The sequence below is a fragment of the Penaeus chinensis genome, chromosome 22 (genome assembly GCF_019202785.1).
Source record: "Penaeus chinensis breed Huanghai No. 1 chromosome 22, ASM1920278v2, whole genome shotgun sequence".
In the NCBI taxonomy this organism is placed as follows: domain Eukaryota; kingdom Metazoa; phylum Arthropoda; class Malacostraca; order Decapoda; family Penaeidae; genus Penaeus; species Penaeus chinensis.
The window spans coordinates 13,582,018-13,603,947 of NC_061840.1; the positions used below are offsets into that span (position 1 = coordinate 13,582,018).

General features: G+C 44.8%; 1 protein-coding gene across 1 annotated transcript in view; it reads left to right on the forward strand.

Moving 5' to 3' along the window:
* LOC125036947 overlaps positions 1-21,930 on the forward strand; it is an 868,716-nt gene that overhangs the window by 264,047 nt on the left and 582,739 nt on the right. The window contains exons 54-56 of the mRNA XM_047629908.1: positions 15,427-15,638; positions 20,390-20,544; positions 20,944-21,133. Coding sequence (XP_047485864.1) covers positions 15,427-15,638; positions 20,390-20,544; positions 20,944-21,133 — 557 coding nt within the window. The remainder of the gene's footprint in view (positions 1-15,426; positions 15,639-20,389; positions 20,545-20,943; positions 21,134-21,930) is intronic.

Below are 21,930 nucleotides of genomic sequence, written 5' to 3' on the forward strand. Positions count from 1 at the left end.
TGTGTTTATGTTTTAGGGATTAAAGTAATAAAATTTGTATAATGTAAACTTTTTCATGCCATTCCTCTCACCCACGAGTCACTGGATCTAAATATTTCCACACGCGATGACGACTCCCCTGTGTCCTCTCTCTCTCTCTCTCTCTCTCTCTCTCTCTCTCTCTCTCTCTCTCTCTCTCTCTCTCTCTCTCTCTCTCTCTCTCTCTCTCTCTCTCTCTCTCTGTCTCTCTCTCTCTCTCTCTCTCTCTCTCTCTCTCTCTCTCTCTCTCTCTCTCTCTCTCCCTCCCTCCCTCTCTCCTTCCCTCCCTCTCTCCCTCCCTCCCTCTCTCCCTCCCTCTCTCTCTCCCTCCCTCCCTCTCTCCCTCCCTCCTTCTCCCTCCTCTCACTCTCCCTTTCATTCCTTCTTTTTTCATTTTTGTCTATTTGTTCATTAATTCATTCAGTCATCCTTTTCGGTACCGTACTCCCTACCTTCCTCCTCTCTTTCCTTGCCTTCTTTGTCCCAGTTCCTCCCTCCCTCTCACCGTCCAGCCCTGGCTCTCATTTCCAATGCAAAAAGTGTTTAACGTGATTTGTCGGCTGAAAACTTTTTTTCCCCTAATGTTATAAGGAGTGTGTTAGCCAAAGTAAAAACGCTAGAGGAAAGGACAGGGCTGCGAAGGAAGGCAAAGGAGCAGGTTGGCCTTGGCGCTGGTGGGTGTGTGCGAGCGCGGGCGTCCAGAAAGGACCCGCGGGCGCTCCTCCCCCCGCCCCTTTTTTATTATTTGTTTACACGCGCGGCCAATATCGCTTTGACCACGCCGCGAGAGCTCTCAGGAAGCCAACGCGAACTGCTCGCTTGCGGTTCGATGTCCCACAAGTGCTCTCGTCGGCGGTTGTTGTGGGGTGGGGGTGTAAGGGGGAAAGGATGGCGATTGTAAGGGGGTGAGGGCTGGATAGTAATTGTAAAGGGGCGGGGGATGGATAGGGATTATAAATGGAGGAAGGTGGATAGCGATTGCGAAAGGGTGGGGGGTGGATAGGGGATTGTAAGGGGGGTGGAAGATTGGTGGGGATTTAAGGGAGTGGGGAATGGTTTGGGTTTGTTCAGAGATAGAATACATGGGGATTGTAAGAGCAGGGGGATGTGGCGAGCTTACGAGGTTGGGTGATGAACGAAAATCGGAGAGAGAGGGAGATGATTTGATATAACAAGGCGGCGTGGGTGGTTGGTGATCGGAAGGGGTGAGGAGAGATACGGTCTACTGCTGTGGGAGGGTGATGCGGATGGAAACGACGGTGAAGCTACGATGAGAATGTAATGTATTTATTGTGAGTTCATTTTGTTGAAATAGCTCTTTTTTAAGTTTTAAAGTGACAGACAGAGAGGATCCGTCAGTCAGTAATAAAAGACGTATTTGTCGTCCGGAGGCATGTACACCCATTTCCTGTATCACCCTGTACGTTATCCTTTTCCCCATTTCCCACTCCCTCACTCCTCTCCAGCACCGAGTCCTCTCCAGCCACCAACGTCAAAGCCTCCACTGACAGCGGCGTAGTCATCGCCTTTACCATTTGGCTCGGTGATCGTCGCCTCCAGTAACGGTCACCATAGCCGGTGGCATCAGCGTTGCTCTTACTTAAAGTACAACTGCCACTTGTTCTGTGCGGGCGCCGCGTGACGCATGTCGTCGTATCACGTGATGGAAAAGGTGACAAAGTGGAAGGCGTATGACTTAAGGCAGAGGGGGGGGGGAGAAAGAACGGGGAGGTAATGTGGAAGAAGGTGGCCGGGGGAAATGGGAAAGTGTATGGAGAAAAACAGAATAGAAAAGTAGAAAATACTACACTGCTTGGAGAATACAGGGGGAAACGGGTCAGGTCAGGTAGCGGGGAAGGAAGTGGGAAATAGAAGAGATTCACCTTGTTATTTGGTTGGATGTAGGTGTTATGAGTTCCAGTGCGATGCGCGGAGGGTTGGCATCGGGTTGGGTGGATGTGGGAGGGAGCGAAAGGTTAAAGGATGGAAAAAAACGGGGAGAAGAGAATGAGGAGGCAGAGAGATGAAAGAAGAGGTCCGTGTGCAGGATTGCTGAGGAAAAGGAAAGAGGGATGGGGGGGGGGGGGGGTGATGCTGAGGAGAAAGAACGGGGAAGAAGGAAAATAAGCAAGAAAATTGGGAGGAATCGCCGATAGGGCACTGCGAAGGGAAAGCAAGGAGGAGGATCGAGAGGAGTGGGATAGAGGCGAAGGAGGTTCGAGTACCTCCGGCCCGTAATTGGATGTCACCCGAGCCGGTGTGTGGAGGAGTTGTGTAGCGCCTCTATTGTCAGCTCCCACCAGCCACACCCGCCCTCGCAGCCCTGTCCTCGCGGCGTCCTTCGAGGCCTCTCCGTAGGGCATGCCGTGCAGGTAAAGGATGCACGCACAGTCCCTCTCTTACGCACGCAGTGACTTACTCAACCATTCATTAATTTACTTCTTCACATAACTCTCTCTCTCTCTCTCTCTCTCTCTCTCTCTCTCTCTCTCTCTCTCTCTCTCTCTCTCTCTCTCTCTCTCTCTCTCTCTCTCTCTCTCTCTCTCTCTCTCTCACACACACACACACACACACACACACACACACACACACACACACACACACACACACACACACACACACACACACACACACACACACACACACACACACACACACACACACACAGACTGAGCACTAGAGACCAGAAATACACACATATCAATAAAGTTGCATGGTATAATCGAATATGATAAAGATAATCGCAATTCCCGAGCCAAGTTGGTGGCTATCCAATACCAAGCGGGAAGGGCCGGAGGAGGGGGTGCCGGGTGCTGGCGTATGTGCCGTTAATCCCACTTACAATGTTGTTGATGGCGAGAGCTGCTTTGGCCGGGTTGGGTAGGGGTTGGGTTGAGGGGTTGGGTTGAGGGGTTGGGGTGGGAGTTCCCACGGGGCCGAGATTAGCCCGCTCATTGCAAGAGAGGCCGTCGGATACCGGTCGGAGTGTGGAGGCCTTGCGTATTGTTGCACCGGAGAGTTGGAGGAGCGGAGCGGACGCACGGGGAGCTTGGTCGGTCGGGTCGGGATGGTCGGATGAGTTGGGGGAAGAGGGGGCAGGGGGAGGGATCCCGAGGCCTTTGTTTACATAAGTTTTATGAGGGCAAGCGAGGGCGTGTGTGGCTTGCCTCGGCTTATTATGTCTTTGCTGTCTGAGTCGTTCTTTCTTATGAGACTCTCGGCCTCGTCTTTTGTATACAGCGAACATCTTGTGCTGTACGCTCGTGTAAATAATTTTCTTTCCTTCTATTTTTTTTCCTTTTTCTCTTATTACATATTTTGTATATTTTTCATGTTCACCTTCTCCTTGTCGATCTCTTGTTTACACTCAGGAACGGGATGAATATCGTAAATACAAGAAAGGGATGGTGTCAAAAACAAATACACTTACGCAATAATTTTTATAATTGAATTCGACTTTGGACTGCTTGAATCCTGATACATCCGCCGGATTGACCATGAACTTGGCCAAAACAAATGCAGGCTTGAACTTGAACTCGCGGGAACGGCAAGCCAGTTGACGGTAGGAGGCCCCCCGAATGCCCTGTGCGCGTGAGCGTCGGGCGGCAGTGGTGACACAGGTCATGCATTGTCGCGGTGGTGCTGCATCCAATAGCAGCATCCCCAATGGTAAGGAGTGTTGTTTATTGATCGATGTTGCTATGACGACCGCGAGAGGTCATGTGTCAAAGGTTGGTGTGATGTCATTCCTGGTAACAAAGACAGTCACAGACAATGATCCCTCATTCAAACGACTCGGTTGATATTTTCTTTCGTGAAATAAGGTAAAAGGTTCCATAATTAATAGGCAGAAATAGCCGTTTACAGTGATTCGTTGAGACGTTATCCTTAATCTCGCTTTTCCATGAATACCTAAGAAAATATTGGCCAGAGCCCCTTCAGGGCATCCATTCATTTTACAAAGGAATATAAATGCGAAGAGTGACTCTGAAGGATCAAAGGGGCGTCTGCCTTCCTCAGATGTGTTACTCAGTATTAACGTATCTTTCCATCTCGCGTTCTGTTATTGGGGTTGTTGATGGTACCTTTTAGTCGCAGGCTTCTTGACGGCGAGTCGCTGAATTCGCAGTCGCTAAAGGTTAGTCTCTGTGTCACTGGGTAGGGACGGAGCTAAGAAAGACGGCAATATAGAAAGCCAAGATTAATGTTTATATGACATTGTCTCATAACTCCTATGACCTATCATGCTAATAAGGTAAATGAGCAAGGGGGAATAGAGACCGTACTCCGATAGTTATTATTTACGGAGAAAAGGTTCACACATCCTTATTTGCTGTTTTATTGGCCTTTTCCCCTCTCTCCACTGCATAATGTCTGTCATTATTACGCCAGGGTACGTACTAGATAATTGGGGAAAATATGCAAACGTTACCCCCCCCCCCCCCCGCCCTTTCCATTCTTGAGACTCAGATTCTTCTAACGAGCGGTAACATTCATGTGTATATATGTATATATATATATTTATGTATGTACATATATGTATATTTGTATATTTCAGTGCATACTTGTCTTTTATTATGTATGGGCGCATTGTGTTTATTTTCCGGCCAGTTGTTGTGTCATGCGGGCTTTTATTCGTCAGTACAAATGAATTTTAGGTCGTGTTTTATTTTATTTATTTATTTATTTTTGGTGGGCGGTGGTATGAGAGGAAATCCTGGTTGAACATGTCCCACGGGAGTTCTGTTGGAAATTGTTTTCCGACTTTTTGTTTCTCTTTTTTTCTTTCTTTCTTTCTTTCCCGCTTTCGTTTTTTAGGAATGTTTTTTTATTCATGTCGTGACATTATAAGGTTTAATGTGAAATTGGGTACCACAGGGGGAAAGAGGGAGGGGGGGAGGGAGAATGAGAGTGAAGGAGAGGGAGGGACAGGGGGAGAGGAAGGAAAAAGAGAGGGAGAGAGAGGGAAAGAGAGAATGGGAGGAAGGAAGATAGAACCGAGAGTGAGAGGAAAAAGAGAGGATAGAGAGGAGAGAGGGGGGAGGAAGGGGAAGAGGGAGGGACGAGTTGGAAAGAGAGAAAAAGAGAAAGAGAAAGAGAGAGGGGGGAGGAGAAGAGAGAGAAAGAATCCTAAATCTAATCTTTTTGTAATACATATCTGTCTAGCACAACATTCACGTGTGTAATATTGATTTTTCTTTTTTTTCTTTCACAAACTTCACACTCGTTCCATGCATATTGCGCGCATTACTTGGTGAGTGTGTGAGGAGGCAGCCACTCGGACATGCCTGAGCCCCTGTCATCTGCGCGGTATTGTGTTCGAGACAAAGTGACAAGAGACCAGAAGAATATCCCAATTTTGTTCTGTCAGAGATAATTTCTTCTCTCTCTCTCTCTCTCTCTCTCTCTCTCTCTCTCTCTCTCTCTCTCTCTCTCTCTCTCTCTCTCTCTCTCTCTGTCTCTCTCTCTCTCTCTCTCTCTCTCTCTCTCTCTCTCTCTCTCTCTCTCTCTCTCTCTCTCTCTCTCTCTCTCTCTCTCTCTCTCTCTCTCTCTCTCTCTCTCCCCCCCCCCCCCACCCTCTCTCCCTCTTCCTCTGTCTTCCTCTCTCCCTTTCTCCTTCTCCAACATTCACATTCAAACACAGATTTTGTATTGCATAGTTTTTTTTTTAATTCTTTCTCTCGCTCTCTCCTCTCTCTTCTCTCCCCTCTGCCCTCTCCCCTCTCCTCTCTCCTCTCTCCTCGCTCCTCTCTCCTCTCTCCTCTCTCCTCTCTCCTCTCTCCTCTCTCCACTCTTCTCTCTTCTCTCCTCTCTCCTCTCTCCCTCTCTCTCTCTCTCTCTTTCTCTCTCTCTCTCTCTCTCTCTCTCTCTCTCTCTCTCTCTCTCTCTCTCTCTCTCTCTCTCTCTCTCTCTCTCTCTCTTTCTCTTTCTCTTTCTCTCTCTCTCTCTCTCTCTCTCTCTCTCTCTCTCTCTCTCTCTCTCTCTCTCTCTCTCTCTCTCTCTCTCTCTCTCTCTCTCTCTCTCTCTCTCTCTCTCTCTCTCTCTCTCTTACTCTCTTCCCTTCCCTCTTACGTTCTTTGATGGATATCCTGTGCTTCCTCGTCGTCCTTGCAGTTCGTCTGAACCGGGGCGGAAGCAGAGAGTTTCCTGTAGGGTTTAATTACCTTCCTGGCAGTAGCATCGTCGGCGCAAACATGGCTGCCAGTTGTTGCGGTAGATCACATTTTCTGTGGTCGTATTGGTCTGGTTGCCTATGGTTAAATCGTATTGCTCGAAAAGCATGTAATTGGAATCACATGAAAGAAATGAAATTACATGAGGGAAAAAATATAACGAAATATTATACCCCCCTCCCCAACGAAAAAGTGTCCACGAACATTCCCCTGAAGGCTATACTAAGAATCGCCATCACACTCGACAGCACTCCTCGAAAAGGAACGCGAAACGAGACGTTCTGTCGAATTTATCAGCGCGTCAAGACGGCTGACGGGTGGCAGAGGGGCAGGGGGCAAAGCAGAACGAGTAGAGAGGTAAAGTCTGAAAAAAAATGTTGCTTGGAACAAAAGAGAATGGAGAAACGGAAGAAGGGGAAAGGGTGAGGAAAATAGGACGAAGAAAACCGAGAAACGGGGATACAAAAAATGTAGTCTGCTGATAAATATGTTTTAATAAAGCGAAGTAAAAAATAATTTTTCTCTCTCGTAAGGAAAGAGAAAAAAGTGGACACGAAGGAAAATGATACATTATGCAATCAGGAAGAGTGAAATGCAGGAAATGCAAGACCGTGCTGATGTGCGTAAAGAATGCAAGGGCAGATAAGTTACAGAGACATCACGTTGAGGGGAAACGAGCTTGTTGTGCCGAGATAGCGTCACCGGGAAAATCAATGTAACACATGTTAATCTCCCCTCGGCATCGTTGTTAATTAAGTATATTTGATCCCTATGTTTTTCAGCCTTCCGGTTGCTCTTGATTTGTTTCATTTGATTTTACTCCCTTTACTCTCTTACTTTCATTTCAATCTCACTTTTACTTTCATTTTCTCTCTCTCTCTCTCTTTCTCTCTCTCTCTCTCTCTCTCTCTCTCTCTCTCTCTCTCTCTCTCTCTCTCTCTCTCTCTTTCTCTCACACTCACTCACTCACTCACGCACGCACGCACGCACGCACGCACGCACGCACGCACTCACTCACTCACTCACTCACTCACTCACTCACTCACTCACTCACTCACTCACTCACTCACTCACTCACTCACTCACTCACTCACTCACTCACTCACCCACCACTCACTCACCCACCACTCACTCACTCACTCACTCACTCACTCACTCACTCACTCACTCACTCACTCACTCACTCACTCACTCACTCACTCACTCACTCACTCACTTACCACTCACTCACTCGCTTGCTCACCCACTCACTCACTCACTCACTCGCTTGCTCACCCACTCACTCACTCACCACTCACTCACTCGCTTGCTCACTCACTCACTCACTCACCACTCACTCACTCGCTTGCTCACTTACTCATTTACTCATTCACACTCTCCTCCTTTGATATTGGCCCTTATCAAGTGATACGATTAGAAATGTGTTACTCAGCTGCTCCAAATGCGGTGGGCGTGCAATATGTCCGATTAAATCCCCGCTCGTGATGCCCGCGATTACCGGGATTACAAACATTCTGCCTCACCTCTCGCCGCAGTCGCCGCCTGGCTCTCTTTCATCTTGGGACAGCGATGGGCGGAGAGAAGAGGAGAAAGAGGAGAAAGGAGAGGAGGATAGGGGCGTGGGGGGAGAAGAGAGATGGGAAAAGAGAAAAGGGGATGTCCGAGGTAGAGGAAAGAAGCGAGGAGGAGAAGAGAAAATGAGGAAAGAGAAGATAGAGTAATGGTAGACAGGAGGAGTGTGGAGGAAGAGGGAGTGGGGGAATTAGCGGCAGAGGAGAGGGGCGTGGCGAGATAAAGAGGGTAAAGAGAGAGAGAAGAATTCGGGGAAAATAACTGGAGTGGTGAATAAAGCGATGAATGGAGGAGGAGAAAGAGACGGAAGTGGGTGATCCGTCTTTGAAAGGAGTATGAAAACAGATAAAGGTGAGAGAAAGGCGAAGCCCCGGGATGTAAGAAAGTCAGAAGGAGAAAAGATGAGGAAGGTGTTGATTTTTCCGAGTCTCCATGTTCCCAGTATTTCCTTAAGGCGTGTAGATTAAGGAGGTGAATTATCCGGCCGCGAGGAGCGTGAGAAGGCGTGCAGTGATGTTTATGAGGCGGTGCAGTGGCGTGTTTACACCCAGGGCGGTGAGACGGTCGCGTTTTATTTCCATGGCCCTCCCTTTGGCACTCTCCGCGCGCTCTTTATCGGGCGCTTTGTACAGTTATCGCCGGGTTGTTGACAGGTCGCGAGAGGGAGGTAGTTTGGCTCTATATTTGGCGAAGGTTCACGCTATGGCACTCCTGTTACACACTCTTACGGAGAGGGGACACCTTGCTCCCAGCTTGTTACCCTTAGTGGGCGTGTCACATTAGTATGGATGACGCTTTCGGGGGTAGTCTGTCTATGGCACTGGAGTGGGGCTCTATGTGAGTGTACGGGGAGAGGAAAGGCTTTATGTATGTTGTATTTATAAGTACACCTATGTTTGTATGTTCATGTTGTGCATGTGGTCATACTTAGTCATGATGGATTATTTATATTGTAAACATTAATTTGGGTCTCTGGGTTGGACTGTGTCTATGAGAATATTTGCGTAAAAAAGACTGGGAGGGAAAGGAAAACTGTTTCATCGACGTCATAATAACTCCGTACGATCTTTATTACTTGCAACGGCGAGAAGAGGTTTGTAATTAGCTTTGATGTCTCGTGACCCTTCAAGATCCTTCAGGGTAATTAACCTCAATCACCTCTTCTCTCGTAATGAGGTGTGAGAGGCGAGCCATTATTCCTGAGATTCTTGAGGTCAGATTGGGTCAAGTAGAACGCTCGTGCTGCCATCTCGTGCTTATAATTCGAATAGCCAATGCGGTGACACACTGGGTACTTAGTGTAATTGTGGTGGTAATGGGGATAATTGGGCTGGCTAATGAGGATTTTCTTGTGTTAGAATAACAATTCCCGTAAAGTTATGTTATTGGTGATTACCGAAACGCAGAATCGGGGGATGAAGCATTTAGTTCGCTATTGATGGAAATGTCAATGTTTGTTAAATTTTTGTAACGATTTTTGGCGAGTAAACTGTTGTAAACCTATAGAAACTGATGACGTTTTATTACATGGAGTAATTACTGTCGTGATTGAGGTCGGAAGGGCCACAGGGCTGGAAAAAACGTAGTTAAAATCATAAAGAGAACTTCGAATAGGGAAAAGAGATTCTGTTTTCATTCGTGTTTTATGGCTGATGTTCGCAGCAGCAATATCGCGTGGAACGCTTTATCAACGTTATTTCACAGTGTTGTGTTTTGTGAATAATTACCGTACTAATGGAAGGGTTTGCGAAATGGCTTGAATTCGTCACTGTATGATGTTACTGCCTGTGATGTAATTTGTATTCGAATATTAATTTGTAATTTGATTGGTTTAGCTCGATGGATTTGTTGGTTCTGGCTTAATTACTGATATTGTTTTTTATTGGAAGTTCCAATCTAGGGAATAGACAGCGGCCAATATCAGTAGTCTGTGTCCGGTTTTAATGCAAGGCAGATGCTAGGCTCTTCATTATATAATCATTGATTTCGTGATGGCTGGCTTGATTGTCGTATTGTTAAAGCAGCTTTGGCAGTTTGAGTTTGCGGGGAGTATCGTGTGTTTGTTTCTTTTGCTGCTTATTGGTTGGTGATTTTTTCAGATCATGTTTTGTAGGGGAAAAGTAAAAGAAAATGGAACAGGTGTATTATATCGTAGTAATGCTTAGTAAACAGGATAGTGTAGTTCTATAGATTACATTGCTTCCATAAAAGAAATTATGTTCTTACCCTTTGACCTGACCTGGCCTGACCTACAGCCGCAGAAGGAGATGCCGCCGTGTACAAATTCCCGACCCACTCCCGACTCTTCGACCACCTGCGGACGTGTTTCAAAGGTAACCAACTAACCGGGCAGGCAGATAGGCCGGCAGGGCGGGAGTAGTGAGAGCGTGACCTAACCTGCCCGTCCTGCCGCACTCTGCTCACAGCTGCCCGCGAGTGCCCGCGCTTAACCATAGTCGCCCTCGACCCCTCCCCTACGAGTTGCAGTGTGTACACGTAGTCACTAACTCATTTCCTGTTCCACCATCCCCCTTGTAGTGTCGAGACGCAGAGGATTTGCTGTGGCCCTGTGATTTTCCTGTTTGGTGTGACTAATGTGTAAAACTGTAGCACTACTCGTGAGTCTCCCGCTCCGCCCAGCCACTTCGCTGCCTCTGCTGGCCGCCCGTACCGTCACGCCATGTCCCTAGGAGGCGGCTCGCTGCACCGTGTAACAGTGGCGTCATGGCGCATCCGTTCGGTAAATTTGTTTTCGTAGCGTAGTCCTTGCGATGTTGAGATGTGACTAACACGATTAAAATCTAGTGTAGTATATGTACTCTTATAGTATGTTTATATTTTACCATCTCGTTACTTTACTCCCTGCGCTTCCCAGTCCAGATGCATTATGTGTTATCGTAGAGTCGAAGTCGTAACATACTAAGTAATGGCACCCAGTCAATACGCTGCCCCGGTAAGTCTGAATTTGTTAGGCTTTATGGTACATTCACCGAGGCTGGAATCGGATCTGCTCTGACGCAGATTGTCTGTGGTTTCATTCGCACATATTGTACAGGCTTATTCCATCCTTAGTTATTTGTGAATACGTGAGGATATTATCCTTCTGATGTACGACGTTAGATGAATAGTGAAAATAGGAACAAAGTGCTCTTGGAACAAACAAATGTTGAAATAGTTTCGGCTCTTCACAGAGTTTTAGAGGCATATAGAGAATATATTGTAAAAAGAGAGAGTTAGAAAGGGTAATTTCACAAAACATGTTGATCTGTTTAGCGTATCGATTTGACGAGCTTCGGCAGAAATACGATGAAGACGGTGGAATGGGAAAGTCCAATCATTTCTCTTGCCCTTGGTATTACTCTTTCTCTTTCATGCCTTTTCAACAGATGACCCTGTAAGCTCTGTATAAAGCGTACATCTACGATAAACATTAACAATTCACATATCGACGAGAGGAGAATTTTCATTTAGTTTTACGAATATTTGACGTCGTATGAATGACTGAAACGAATCATTGTGATTTCGACATCACAATGGCCGCGGTTTTACCGTCATATGATGCAGCTCTGCCAGGCTGTTGTATTTCTCTATGTTGTTTCAGAATACGAAGACTTGTCACTACTCTGATAATGAATTATTACCGTCAATCCGCGACGTGTCACAATTGTACTCGCTTTTGGTACAGGCCGTCTCTTTTTATCACTGCAGTAGTATCATCGCGGTGAAATGCAGTTTAACAGTATCTGTGTAGTCATGACGTCAGTGTTGAAGGCCTTGGAATAGCCACTGTTATGACGCCACAAAAGTTGAGAACGAGTTCCTGGCTAGAGTCGGCCATGGCGTTTCAGTATGGGTGAACGATGCACTGAAATGGCGACATCATATCGAGAAGTAAAGGAAAGGCAGCAGAGTTGAGAGTGCAGCGGGAGAAGATACTAGTGTAGTGCGTGGGGGAGATACGGCACTGCTTCGCGTAGTCGGGTTGGGAAAGTGCACCAGCGCGCATTTCAAGGCGATAGACATACAGTGCTCTCCTGTCAAACAAGAGGAGCATTCTTTACGGTGCCTTACAGTAGCTTCAGCTCCTTGCTTGCTGGAAGAGAAGGAACAAGAAGTTTGGTGGAGGCAAGCACTGTAGCTAAGCAAGGTCAGGAGAAAAGAGCTGTGCTGACCACGGTGGTAGTAGAAAGTCTTTTTTTCCTAGATGTAGAGGCTGTTTCCGAGGGTAACCTTTACGTCACAATGTTGCACAGTGGTGTATGGATGCGGAATGTGGGTGACAGTGGTGTATCTGGGGACGAAGTATTGTGTGCATAGTTCGTAGCTGAAGATTTGTAGTTGCAATTCCTAGCTGTCCCCAGGTTGTTATTGAAAACAGATGTGCATTCCCGAGCGTTTAGCCTACTAGGCTAAAAGTGTTCATAAAAGGGAAACGGAATATGGATTTTGGGATACCTGAGACAACGACTGTACTGTATTTTAATTCCACGTTGACACGGTGATCGAAGCTAGAAGACGCTGCGTTGAACAGGTTTATTGGAAAATGTGAGACAGCAGTGTCAGAACCATCCCGTATTTGATCCTTCATGATGGAATCTAGATTGGTTTCGAGACGACATTTGACATTTTCAGTAAATGTGTTTGAAGATTTTAGATTTTTGATAAGTTAACGGTGTTTTTTTCTTTTGCGAATACAAAAGTTTCTTTCATTTAATATGTTTACCTGAATAAACGAGAACTGAATCTGGAAATGGATTTCCAGCCAACACTCCCTCAAGGGGATCTTGCGACGAGAGAAACGAGATGGAAAGAATATCTTAATACCAAAAGTAATTAGTCCAGAATCAGTGTTTACGACTCTTGCTTGCCTCCAGGTATCCAGGCTGATGGAGGCTGACTTCGGAAAATCTTCTTAGCTTGGTTATTGTTATGTAATTGGATTTCCTGGAACGAAAGGTCAACTATACCCGGTTATGGAGTCAGACCACCTTATCTTTCGAGGATTTGGCCCAGAGCATCCGCAGTCACGAGGGGCATAGGCGCTGGCATTTGCATACATATTATACCGCCTATATCCACCTCAGCGCACGCACTTACGCACTGGTTTACACGGTATGGAACATATGAACAAATATAGCTCGAAATCCATCCCGCTTTTTCCCCCGTCTCGCGGCCCCCTCCGGCGCCTCGTCACCCGAGGGAAACCTACCGCGTACAGTGATATTGTCGATAAATTAACGTCGCCGCCCGGGGTCTTAGCCAATTTTCCAGCCGGGCGCAGAAGGAGATTGTCAATATTCAAATCCAATTTCCGGAGGCAGGTAGACCTGAGGCCGGGATTTAGTCGAGAAGGTTGAAGGCGGGAAGGCCTCGGCGCGCACGGCCTGCCACATGAACAGAACATGTGTGCACGTTTTATGCATGTACAGGTATGTCTGTATGCATGTATGCTTGTGTGTATGTACGTAAACACACACACACACACACACACACACACACACACACACACACACACACACACACACACACACACACACACACACACACACACACACACACACACACAAACACATACACAAAAAAAATGCATAGAGACATACATGCAGACAAATAATTAACAGACAGATATATAGAGCGTCAGCTCACAAAGGTTTATTTATCGAGATTATAAATAATTATATCTACTAAGTCACTTGGTGGGCCTTTTTTGTTCGTTTTAATTTAGCACGCGTGTTTAAGTCAGACAGTTAATCGGGAAATCAGTCATTTGGTGGACGAATTAGGCCCAAATTTCTCCAGCTCGCAAATTAAATAATTAATTTTGATTACATTTTTTATGCTAATTTGATATTTGCATAATTGCGTAATAAGGTTAAGAGATAATTGGATACACATGGAATTCTTCAGGTGGTCACCCAAGGCATTACTTTGTTTTTAAGTTCAGTTACTTTAAAGACGTGGCATTTTTATGGTCATCGACGAAAGCGATTGGTGGAATTGAGATAAAGTTGATAGACCTGTTGTCTACAATGCTCGTTTTCGCCAAAACAAACGGTAATCTGCGAGTTCCTATCCTTGTTTTTGATCTGTCATGATTATATCGAGGAATATGAATTAAAGTAAGGCCTTATCCTGCCTTGCCATTACTGCTTCTTCTCAGTCTTTGATAACATCTTCCAAGATAACTTTCCCGCAGTGCCCTGTTTCCTTTGAACCTCCCTGCAGCTCCTCGACCCTTCGCACATTTGCTGACGGCCTTTCCCTCCGTATGTCTCCGCACGATTCTCGAGAGGGATCTGCCGGGACGTGATGCGGTGGAGCAATTATATTCTGACATGATGAATGCTTCTTGTTGCACAATCCCTTAAGCTTCTCGTCCCCCCTCCCCTTCCTTCCTCTCCTTTCTTATGTGATGCGTCTATTAGTGGGGCCTCTTTTGGGTTTTTTTTTTTTTTTTCTTTCTTTCACTTTCTGACATTATGTGGTTTCATTTCATATGACTTATCCATTTCGACGATGGCATTCTATCCAACGGCCAGTACTTCTAGCGTCTCCGTTACCACGCCAAATGCTGCCATCACGAACAATCGTGTTCCACTTCGTAATAATGTCGACGCCGTCCGGTCTCACCCGAAACATCACCTCCGCCGCCGCCGCCGTCTGCGCAACCGTGCCTGTTAGCGACTCTACCTCTGTGTACAGTGCCACTGCCGTCGCTGCCACCTCTAATACCCTCGCCTCCGATGCTAAAGGCTCTCTCACTCGGCCCGGCCCCGGAGTGACGTTTAATTAAGAACCACACACGAGTCATTTGCATATTTTACCGTCTGGGGCGCTGCCGCCGGAACAGAATGGAACGGCGAGAGAGGGAGGGAGGCAGGGAAGGAAGGCCTGCGATGGGGATGGAGGCTGTGTTCAACGAGGGAATTGTGGGCGAGTGTGTGGGAGAGGGAGTAAGAGTGAGAGCAAGAGGGTAAAAGAGTCAAAGACAGAATAAAGGAAAACAGAGATGAGAAGAGAGAGTCGAAGAGTGAAAGAAGAGAGCGAGAGAATGAAAGGAGAAAGAGAAAGTCCTAATGAAAGAGAGATGGAAGAAAGAGTCGAAGAGTGAAAAAAGAGAGCGAGAGAATGAAAAGAGAAAGAGAAAGTCTTAATGAAAGAGAGAGAGAGAGAGAGAGAGAGAGAGAGAGAGAGAGAGAGAGAGAGAGAGAGAGAGAGAGAGAGAGAGAGAGAGAGAGAGAGAGAGAGAGAGAGAGAGCGAGTGTGTGCGTGTGTGTGTGTGTGTGTGTGTGTGTGTGTGTGTGTGTGTGTGTGTGTGTGTGTGTGTGTGTGTGTGTGTGTGTGTGTGTGTGTGTGTGTGTGGCGGAGACAGAGACAGACAGATGGAGGGGGGATTTTAACTTGCCCTGAATATGAGTTGATTACTCTGCATGGTAGTGAGTGATTAACTGTAACAGATATCGGGACAGAACTTACACAAAGGACATGAGCAGCAGTTCGTTTCAGGTTTACTATAGTTACCCGCCATATAGCACGGGGCACCATTTCAGAAAACCAAGAACCCGAACATAGAAAACGGTTGTTCTTGTATTCCAGCAGTGACTCTACGAATTATTTGTTGAACTTCGTTTCGCCATTTGACACTTTCCCTTTTCCTTTTCAGTATCGAAGCTTCGAGAACACTGGGATGAGACGAACAGCGTCGTGCTGGCTCGAAAGACGCAGCTGGATGCCATGTACGCTGACACCCACAAGTTCGACGCCAAGCGCGCCGAGCTGGAGACATGGCTCGCGAGGATGGAAGCCCGCCTGGAAAGGATGGCGCCAGTGGCCCACACCGCCGACGTCCTCGACCAGCAGATTAGGGAGCAGAAGGTAAATTTGCATAATGGAGTCCTTTCGGTTAGGCTTTCCGAAGGTTCCGATGGAGAATATATGCTTACTGTATTATTTTCCATACTATTCATATGGCAGTTTTGATAAGGAATGGGGACTTCTTGTCATGTTCGTCTTGGAGTGCCGGGAGCACTGGCTGGCATATCAGCATCTTGTCAAAAGAGAGATACAAGTATTATAAAAGATCCTGTAGATTTTTTTCACTCGATTGATTAACAATACGGTTTTATAACGATAGATCTATCGACAGAATGGTCATTGTTCAATGATATTTTGTTTATTAGGCAGCTTAAACTGGTATATTTGGTGTAGCTAGTAGTGTCACCCTATATAGATTTTTATTTCTGCATTATTAAAATTGAAATTGCTTTTAGTTCTGTATTTCCGAAACGCATGAAGGGGCGATATCTGATTCCCAGCGTCACACAATTAGTTGTAATAAAGACAGAAGATCACTATAAAATTTAGATTGAATTCAATCAGTTGTACGTTCCATTTTTTTTATGAGAAAGAGTTCGTTTCTTTCGTACTGAATTTATGATACTGATAATTTTTTTGCATCTGGTGAAAACGGGAAATTTCGCTCAAGCTGATTTACGTGGAATCGGATAAGATACTAAGGCCTCGTCGAATGCCAATAAAGGACGAGCAATCAATTTTATGAGATACAGAGACGGAATAGGAGTCTACGGATTGAATACGCCCTCACTTGGCGGTATCGGAGGCTGAATTGCTCGCTCGCAGGAGACATCCGTTGGAGATTTGATTGAAGTGATAAGCCATTTGAAAGATAATGAAGTGATAAGTGAAATAATAAATGATAATTGGAATATCAACGTGGTATGTCTTATATAGTTTGTAATGATAAATATATGAATATATATAAATAAATGTATATATATAGATATGTGTGTGTGTGTGTGTGTGTATATATATATATATATATATATATATATATATTTATATATATTTACATATATATATATTATATATTTACTTATATATATATATATATATATATATATATATATATATATATAAATACATATACATATACATAATATGTACATGTGTGTGTGTGTGTGTGTGTGTGTGTGTGTGTGTGTGTGTGTGTGTGTGTGTGTGTATATATATATATATATATATATTTATATATATTTACATATATATATATATTTATATATATTTACTTATATATATATATATATATATATATATATACATATACATATACATAATATGTACATGTGTGTGTGTGTGTGTGTGTGTGTGTGTGTGTGTGTGTGTGTGTGTGTGTATGTGTGTGTGTGTGTGTGTGTGTGTGTGTGTGCGTGCGTGTGTGTGTGTGTTTGTGTGCGCGCGTATATATATTTGTATTTATTTATTTATTTATATATATTTATTCATATTTATATATATATATATTTTGTTTTATTTATTTATTTAAATAGTCATTTATCTATATAAGTATATATATGCATTCGCAGTACAGCGGGTACATATGCTCCCATTAATACAAGTATACATTCATCTGCGTAATACAAGGTACACAGAAGGTATGAAGAGTTTCTTTGAGTTTCTTTGCAAGCCTGTTATCGAGACATGAAGGAGCCTCCCATCCCCCGGGCCTCCCATCCCCCGGGCCTCCCATCCCCCGGGCCTCCCATCCCCCGGGTCAAATCGGCAAGCCGTCACACCCCTTTCATTATAATACTCGATGCTAACTTTTGTTCCAGCCTTGCCTCGCTCCCCCGCCATTTTCATCTTGGCTTCCTTCCTCTGCGTCTTTATTTCACCTGGAGGCAGCAGCTTGTTCCTCCTCCCGCTTCGTATCTGATTATCGAATGAAAAAAGATGCAGGGGAAGCATTTTTTTCTCTCTCTTTCTCTTTATTTTTTGTACCTTCGACTAGGAGCATTACCTTGCCGGCCACATGTTCATGGTGAGCAGGGCAAAGGCGAGAAACAAAAATCAAGCAAGACTCATTGTTATTCATTCTTTCATTATTCAGTATGCCGTATCAATTACCGTTCGTTCTCATTTCCTTTGTCGTCAAATAATCTTTTAATGGTCGTTACAACGTCATTATGACAAAGGATCGTCATAGAGATTATAAATCACGTAGAATACAAGACTTGTTGTTATTACACAAAAACTACGTTTGTGCTCCTGTGGAATTTGTTGAAATTGTTCGAGCATAAAACGAAGGGAAGTAACTTAGACCGTGACAAAAATGTTCTAGATAAGGCAAAGAAAAGAAAGGAAATTCTTCCCTCTTTGAAAATGTCTTACTTAGTTATGCATTCATATGTTCACATTCCCGCGGAAAAGGGAGAGACTGAAAGGATAGGAAGAGCAAGATAGAGATAGGAAAAAGTCGGGATATAGCTAGAGAAACTGAGAAAGAATAAAAATATAGAAAGAAAATGAGGGGAAACAGCGAGAAGCTGAAAAGGCAAGAAGCTGCTCGAGAGGCGGGGTTAAGAGAAAGAGGAAATAGCAGATATAGAGGAAGAGGAGAGAGAAAGGGATGGGGAGGGGCAGAGGTAGAAGTAGTATCTGAAGGTAGAAAGGTGCCACATCCCAGTGCCCATTCTGTTAGCAACTTTCTTCTCATATTTAACAAATAAGGGAAGTTGTCTTCTTTGCCGGCAACCTAAAGGCTTGCATCTCCTCACAACCCCACCCCAATAAAAAAAAAAAAAAAACGTTGAGCGAATCAGAAGTAGAAACAGAGACGGGATAGAGATAGAAACAGAGGTAAGACAGAGACAGAGACAAAGTCAGAGATAGAGACAGAGGCAAAGGTAGATAGACAGAGACAAACGCAGCTGGAGACAGATGCAAAAGCAGAGGGTAAGGCTGAGATGAAGATAGAGACAGAGATAGATATAGATATAGATAAAAAGTAGAGGAAAAGGCACTGGCGCAAAGGAAGACATGCAAAGGTAAAAGCAGAAATAAAGACAAAGACAAAGGCAGAGCTTAGATAGAGGTGTACGCAGAGACCGTGCGCAGAGACCGAGGCAATTCGACAGCTATAAAAAAACAAAAGGAGGAAGACCAAAATGACAGTGACCGAGACGGAAGCATAACCGAGGTCAGGAAACACCAAGTACAGAGACTGCTACTCACACAAACTCGGCCAACTGACAATCGCGTTTTCAAAATACACATACATCACCCGAGGATCATACGATCGGACAAGCAGGCAAACAGGCTCTTATCGGGGTATTTGCAGGAACGTTCCCGAGACTGAACTTTGTGACAGGAAAAGCGGAAATGGATGGGTGAAGGGAGGTGTTGTTTTTCGCCCAACTTGACGTGCTTTTTCTTCTTTCTTGCTTGGGAGATGATGCTTGATCAGTTCAGTATATTATGTTTGAGTATGTATATGTGTATTGTGTATTTATGTATGTATGTATGTATTCATTAATAAAAGCTATACATATACATACATACATACAAACACCTACAAAAATACAAACATACAAACATACATACAAGCATGCATACATACACATGTACATACATACATACATATTTATATATATACATACGCACACGCACACGCACACCCACACCCACACCCACACCCACACCCACACCCACACCCACACCCACACCCACACCCACCCACACCCACACCCACACCCACACCCACACCCACACCCACACCCACACACACACCCACACACACACACACACACACACACACACACACACACACACACACACACACACACACACACACACACATATCCACACATCCATACACACACATCCACACACACACATCCACACACACACACATCCACACACACACACACACACACACACACACACACACACACACACACACACACACACACACACACACACACACACACACACATCCACACACACACATCCACACACACACCCACACACACACACACACACACACACACACACACACACACACACACACACACACACACACACACACACACACACACACACACACACACATGCACACACACACACACATATCCACACATCCATACACACACATCCATACACACACATCCACACACACACATCCACACACACTCATCCACACACACACACACACACACACACACACACACACACACACACACACACACACACACACACACACACACACACACACACACACACACACACAGGTTTATTGCTCATAATTATTCCAGTATCCGTGTTGAAATCACGGTGGTACGGAAATGTAAGGTAACTAATGCAAATAATAATTATTACGTTGTTTATTTACATGAAACCAAAAGCACCGTTTCATCTCGCTTTCTGGTTGAATTTGCAGATTTAAAGATCAAACCAAAACCCGTGAGTAATGTAATTACGTGTTGATTCAAGCCGAAGCCAGAGCGAAAGATCAAAGATTTTTTAATCAAGGCCAGTGCTCAGCGTCAAAGCCTATGCTATGTATCAAAAGCGGCACTACATGATACTCATGATGAAGAAGTTCAGTGGTTGACGTGAGAGAGGTGGGATGATTGTAGTTTTAGGCGAAATTATTTTGTTTGGAATGTTTAGAATTATTATTACGTTTTTTTTCCTTTTTGTCTCTCTTTTGGATTGATTAATGGGGTGCGGTACGTAACTATTTACGCAATAGCTATTTTCAAGAGGTTAAGCAGACTAGTGGCTGAATCTGCATGAGTAAAACTAACTTCGTACAACGTCTCTTTCAGGGCTTCCACGCTGAGATCCACCAGTACAAGCACCAAGTGGAGCTCTTCAACCAGATGACTCAGCGACTCATTGCCATATATCAGCATGATGACACACGGCGGCTCAAGAAAATCACTGAGACTATTAACCTGCGCTATAGTAGTCTCAACTCCAGGTGTGTATCGGGAGGGTAAAGATTGGGGGGGAGGTAGTCGTGAGGAAAGAACAATTAATATTGCAATTTTCACACTTACGCCTCAATTGTTATTCATATATCGCCAGCGATTCAATATAAATTATCTCATGCAGACAAGCATAAATGTATACATGAGCAATTAAGCTCAACGGTCTTGAGTTTCCCCTTAAGGCGAACCATTTTCTATGACACTATATCTGGTACGTTTTCTGTGGCCAAGCCATTTGTTGCAGGGGAACTGTAATATTATTGCCATGCGGAAAGTCCAAAGCCTTCTAAAAATACTTCTAAACATAGATCACCAATTATCTCGCCACAACCTAATCGAGCGTCCATTTAGGTACTACAGGCCATATCCCTTTCTTTGTGTTCCCACAGCATCATAGCTCGCGGAAAAGCCCTCCACTCAGCTATGAACTCGCTGCACAACTTTGACAAAGCTTTGGATAAGTTCGCCTCATGGATGAGCGAGGCCGAATCCAGCACGGACATCCTGGAACTGGAAGTGGACAAACTGGGTCCAGGACGACGAGATATGCAGGCACGCGCGCCCGTCGCTCATCTCAAGGTAGGTTGTCCGAAAAAAATGTAGCTTTGTGACTGATTTTCGGTAGTAAAGAGTAAAAAAAATGGACGAAAGTGGTGGGAACGGAGAAATATTACGAATAAAGGATTAGAGTCTGGGCAATGGTGTTGAGGGAAATCAAAGTTTTGAACCCTTTGTGGAAGAGGGTAACTGCATTTTATTTTTTAAAGGCTTTATTACAGATGAACTTACATTTGATTAGAGAGCTTGTGTACTTGTAGTTGTGTGAATGTATGCGGACGTGCGGTGTATGTGTACATACGTATACAGGAGAAGGTGTGTATGTATGAATCAGTCTGGGAAATTTGCAAGGTACGTATAAAGTTTGCCAAGAATAATTTCCACCGTTTTTTTTATGTATGACATAGGGAGAATGCGTTTTCATATAAGTGAGCTACAATAATTTTGCGAAATCCGTTTAATAGAAACAAAATATTTTGGAATTTGTAGAGCTACCAATTCCACATATTACTTCCCTAATGTGCCGCAAACTCTCACAGGTAAAATGATACCAATTTTGACGCACGTGATATGTGACCAGTCAACAGAATTCCCATATTTGCGCACAGGAATTCCGCACTCCACTCGCAGCCGAAAACGGCAAAGTTTCCACCCTGGTTTGTGTGTACTCACTCGTGTGCTTAAGTGCTCGTTTGTGTGCCTTCACTTAAGAGACATCAAAGGTAGAAGGATAGATGCAACAACTTGAGCTAGCAGAGGAGAAAAGTTGGTTCGTCGAGGCGGAAGTTGAACTTGACATGCCGGGAGATACGTAATTA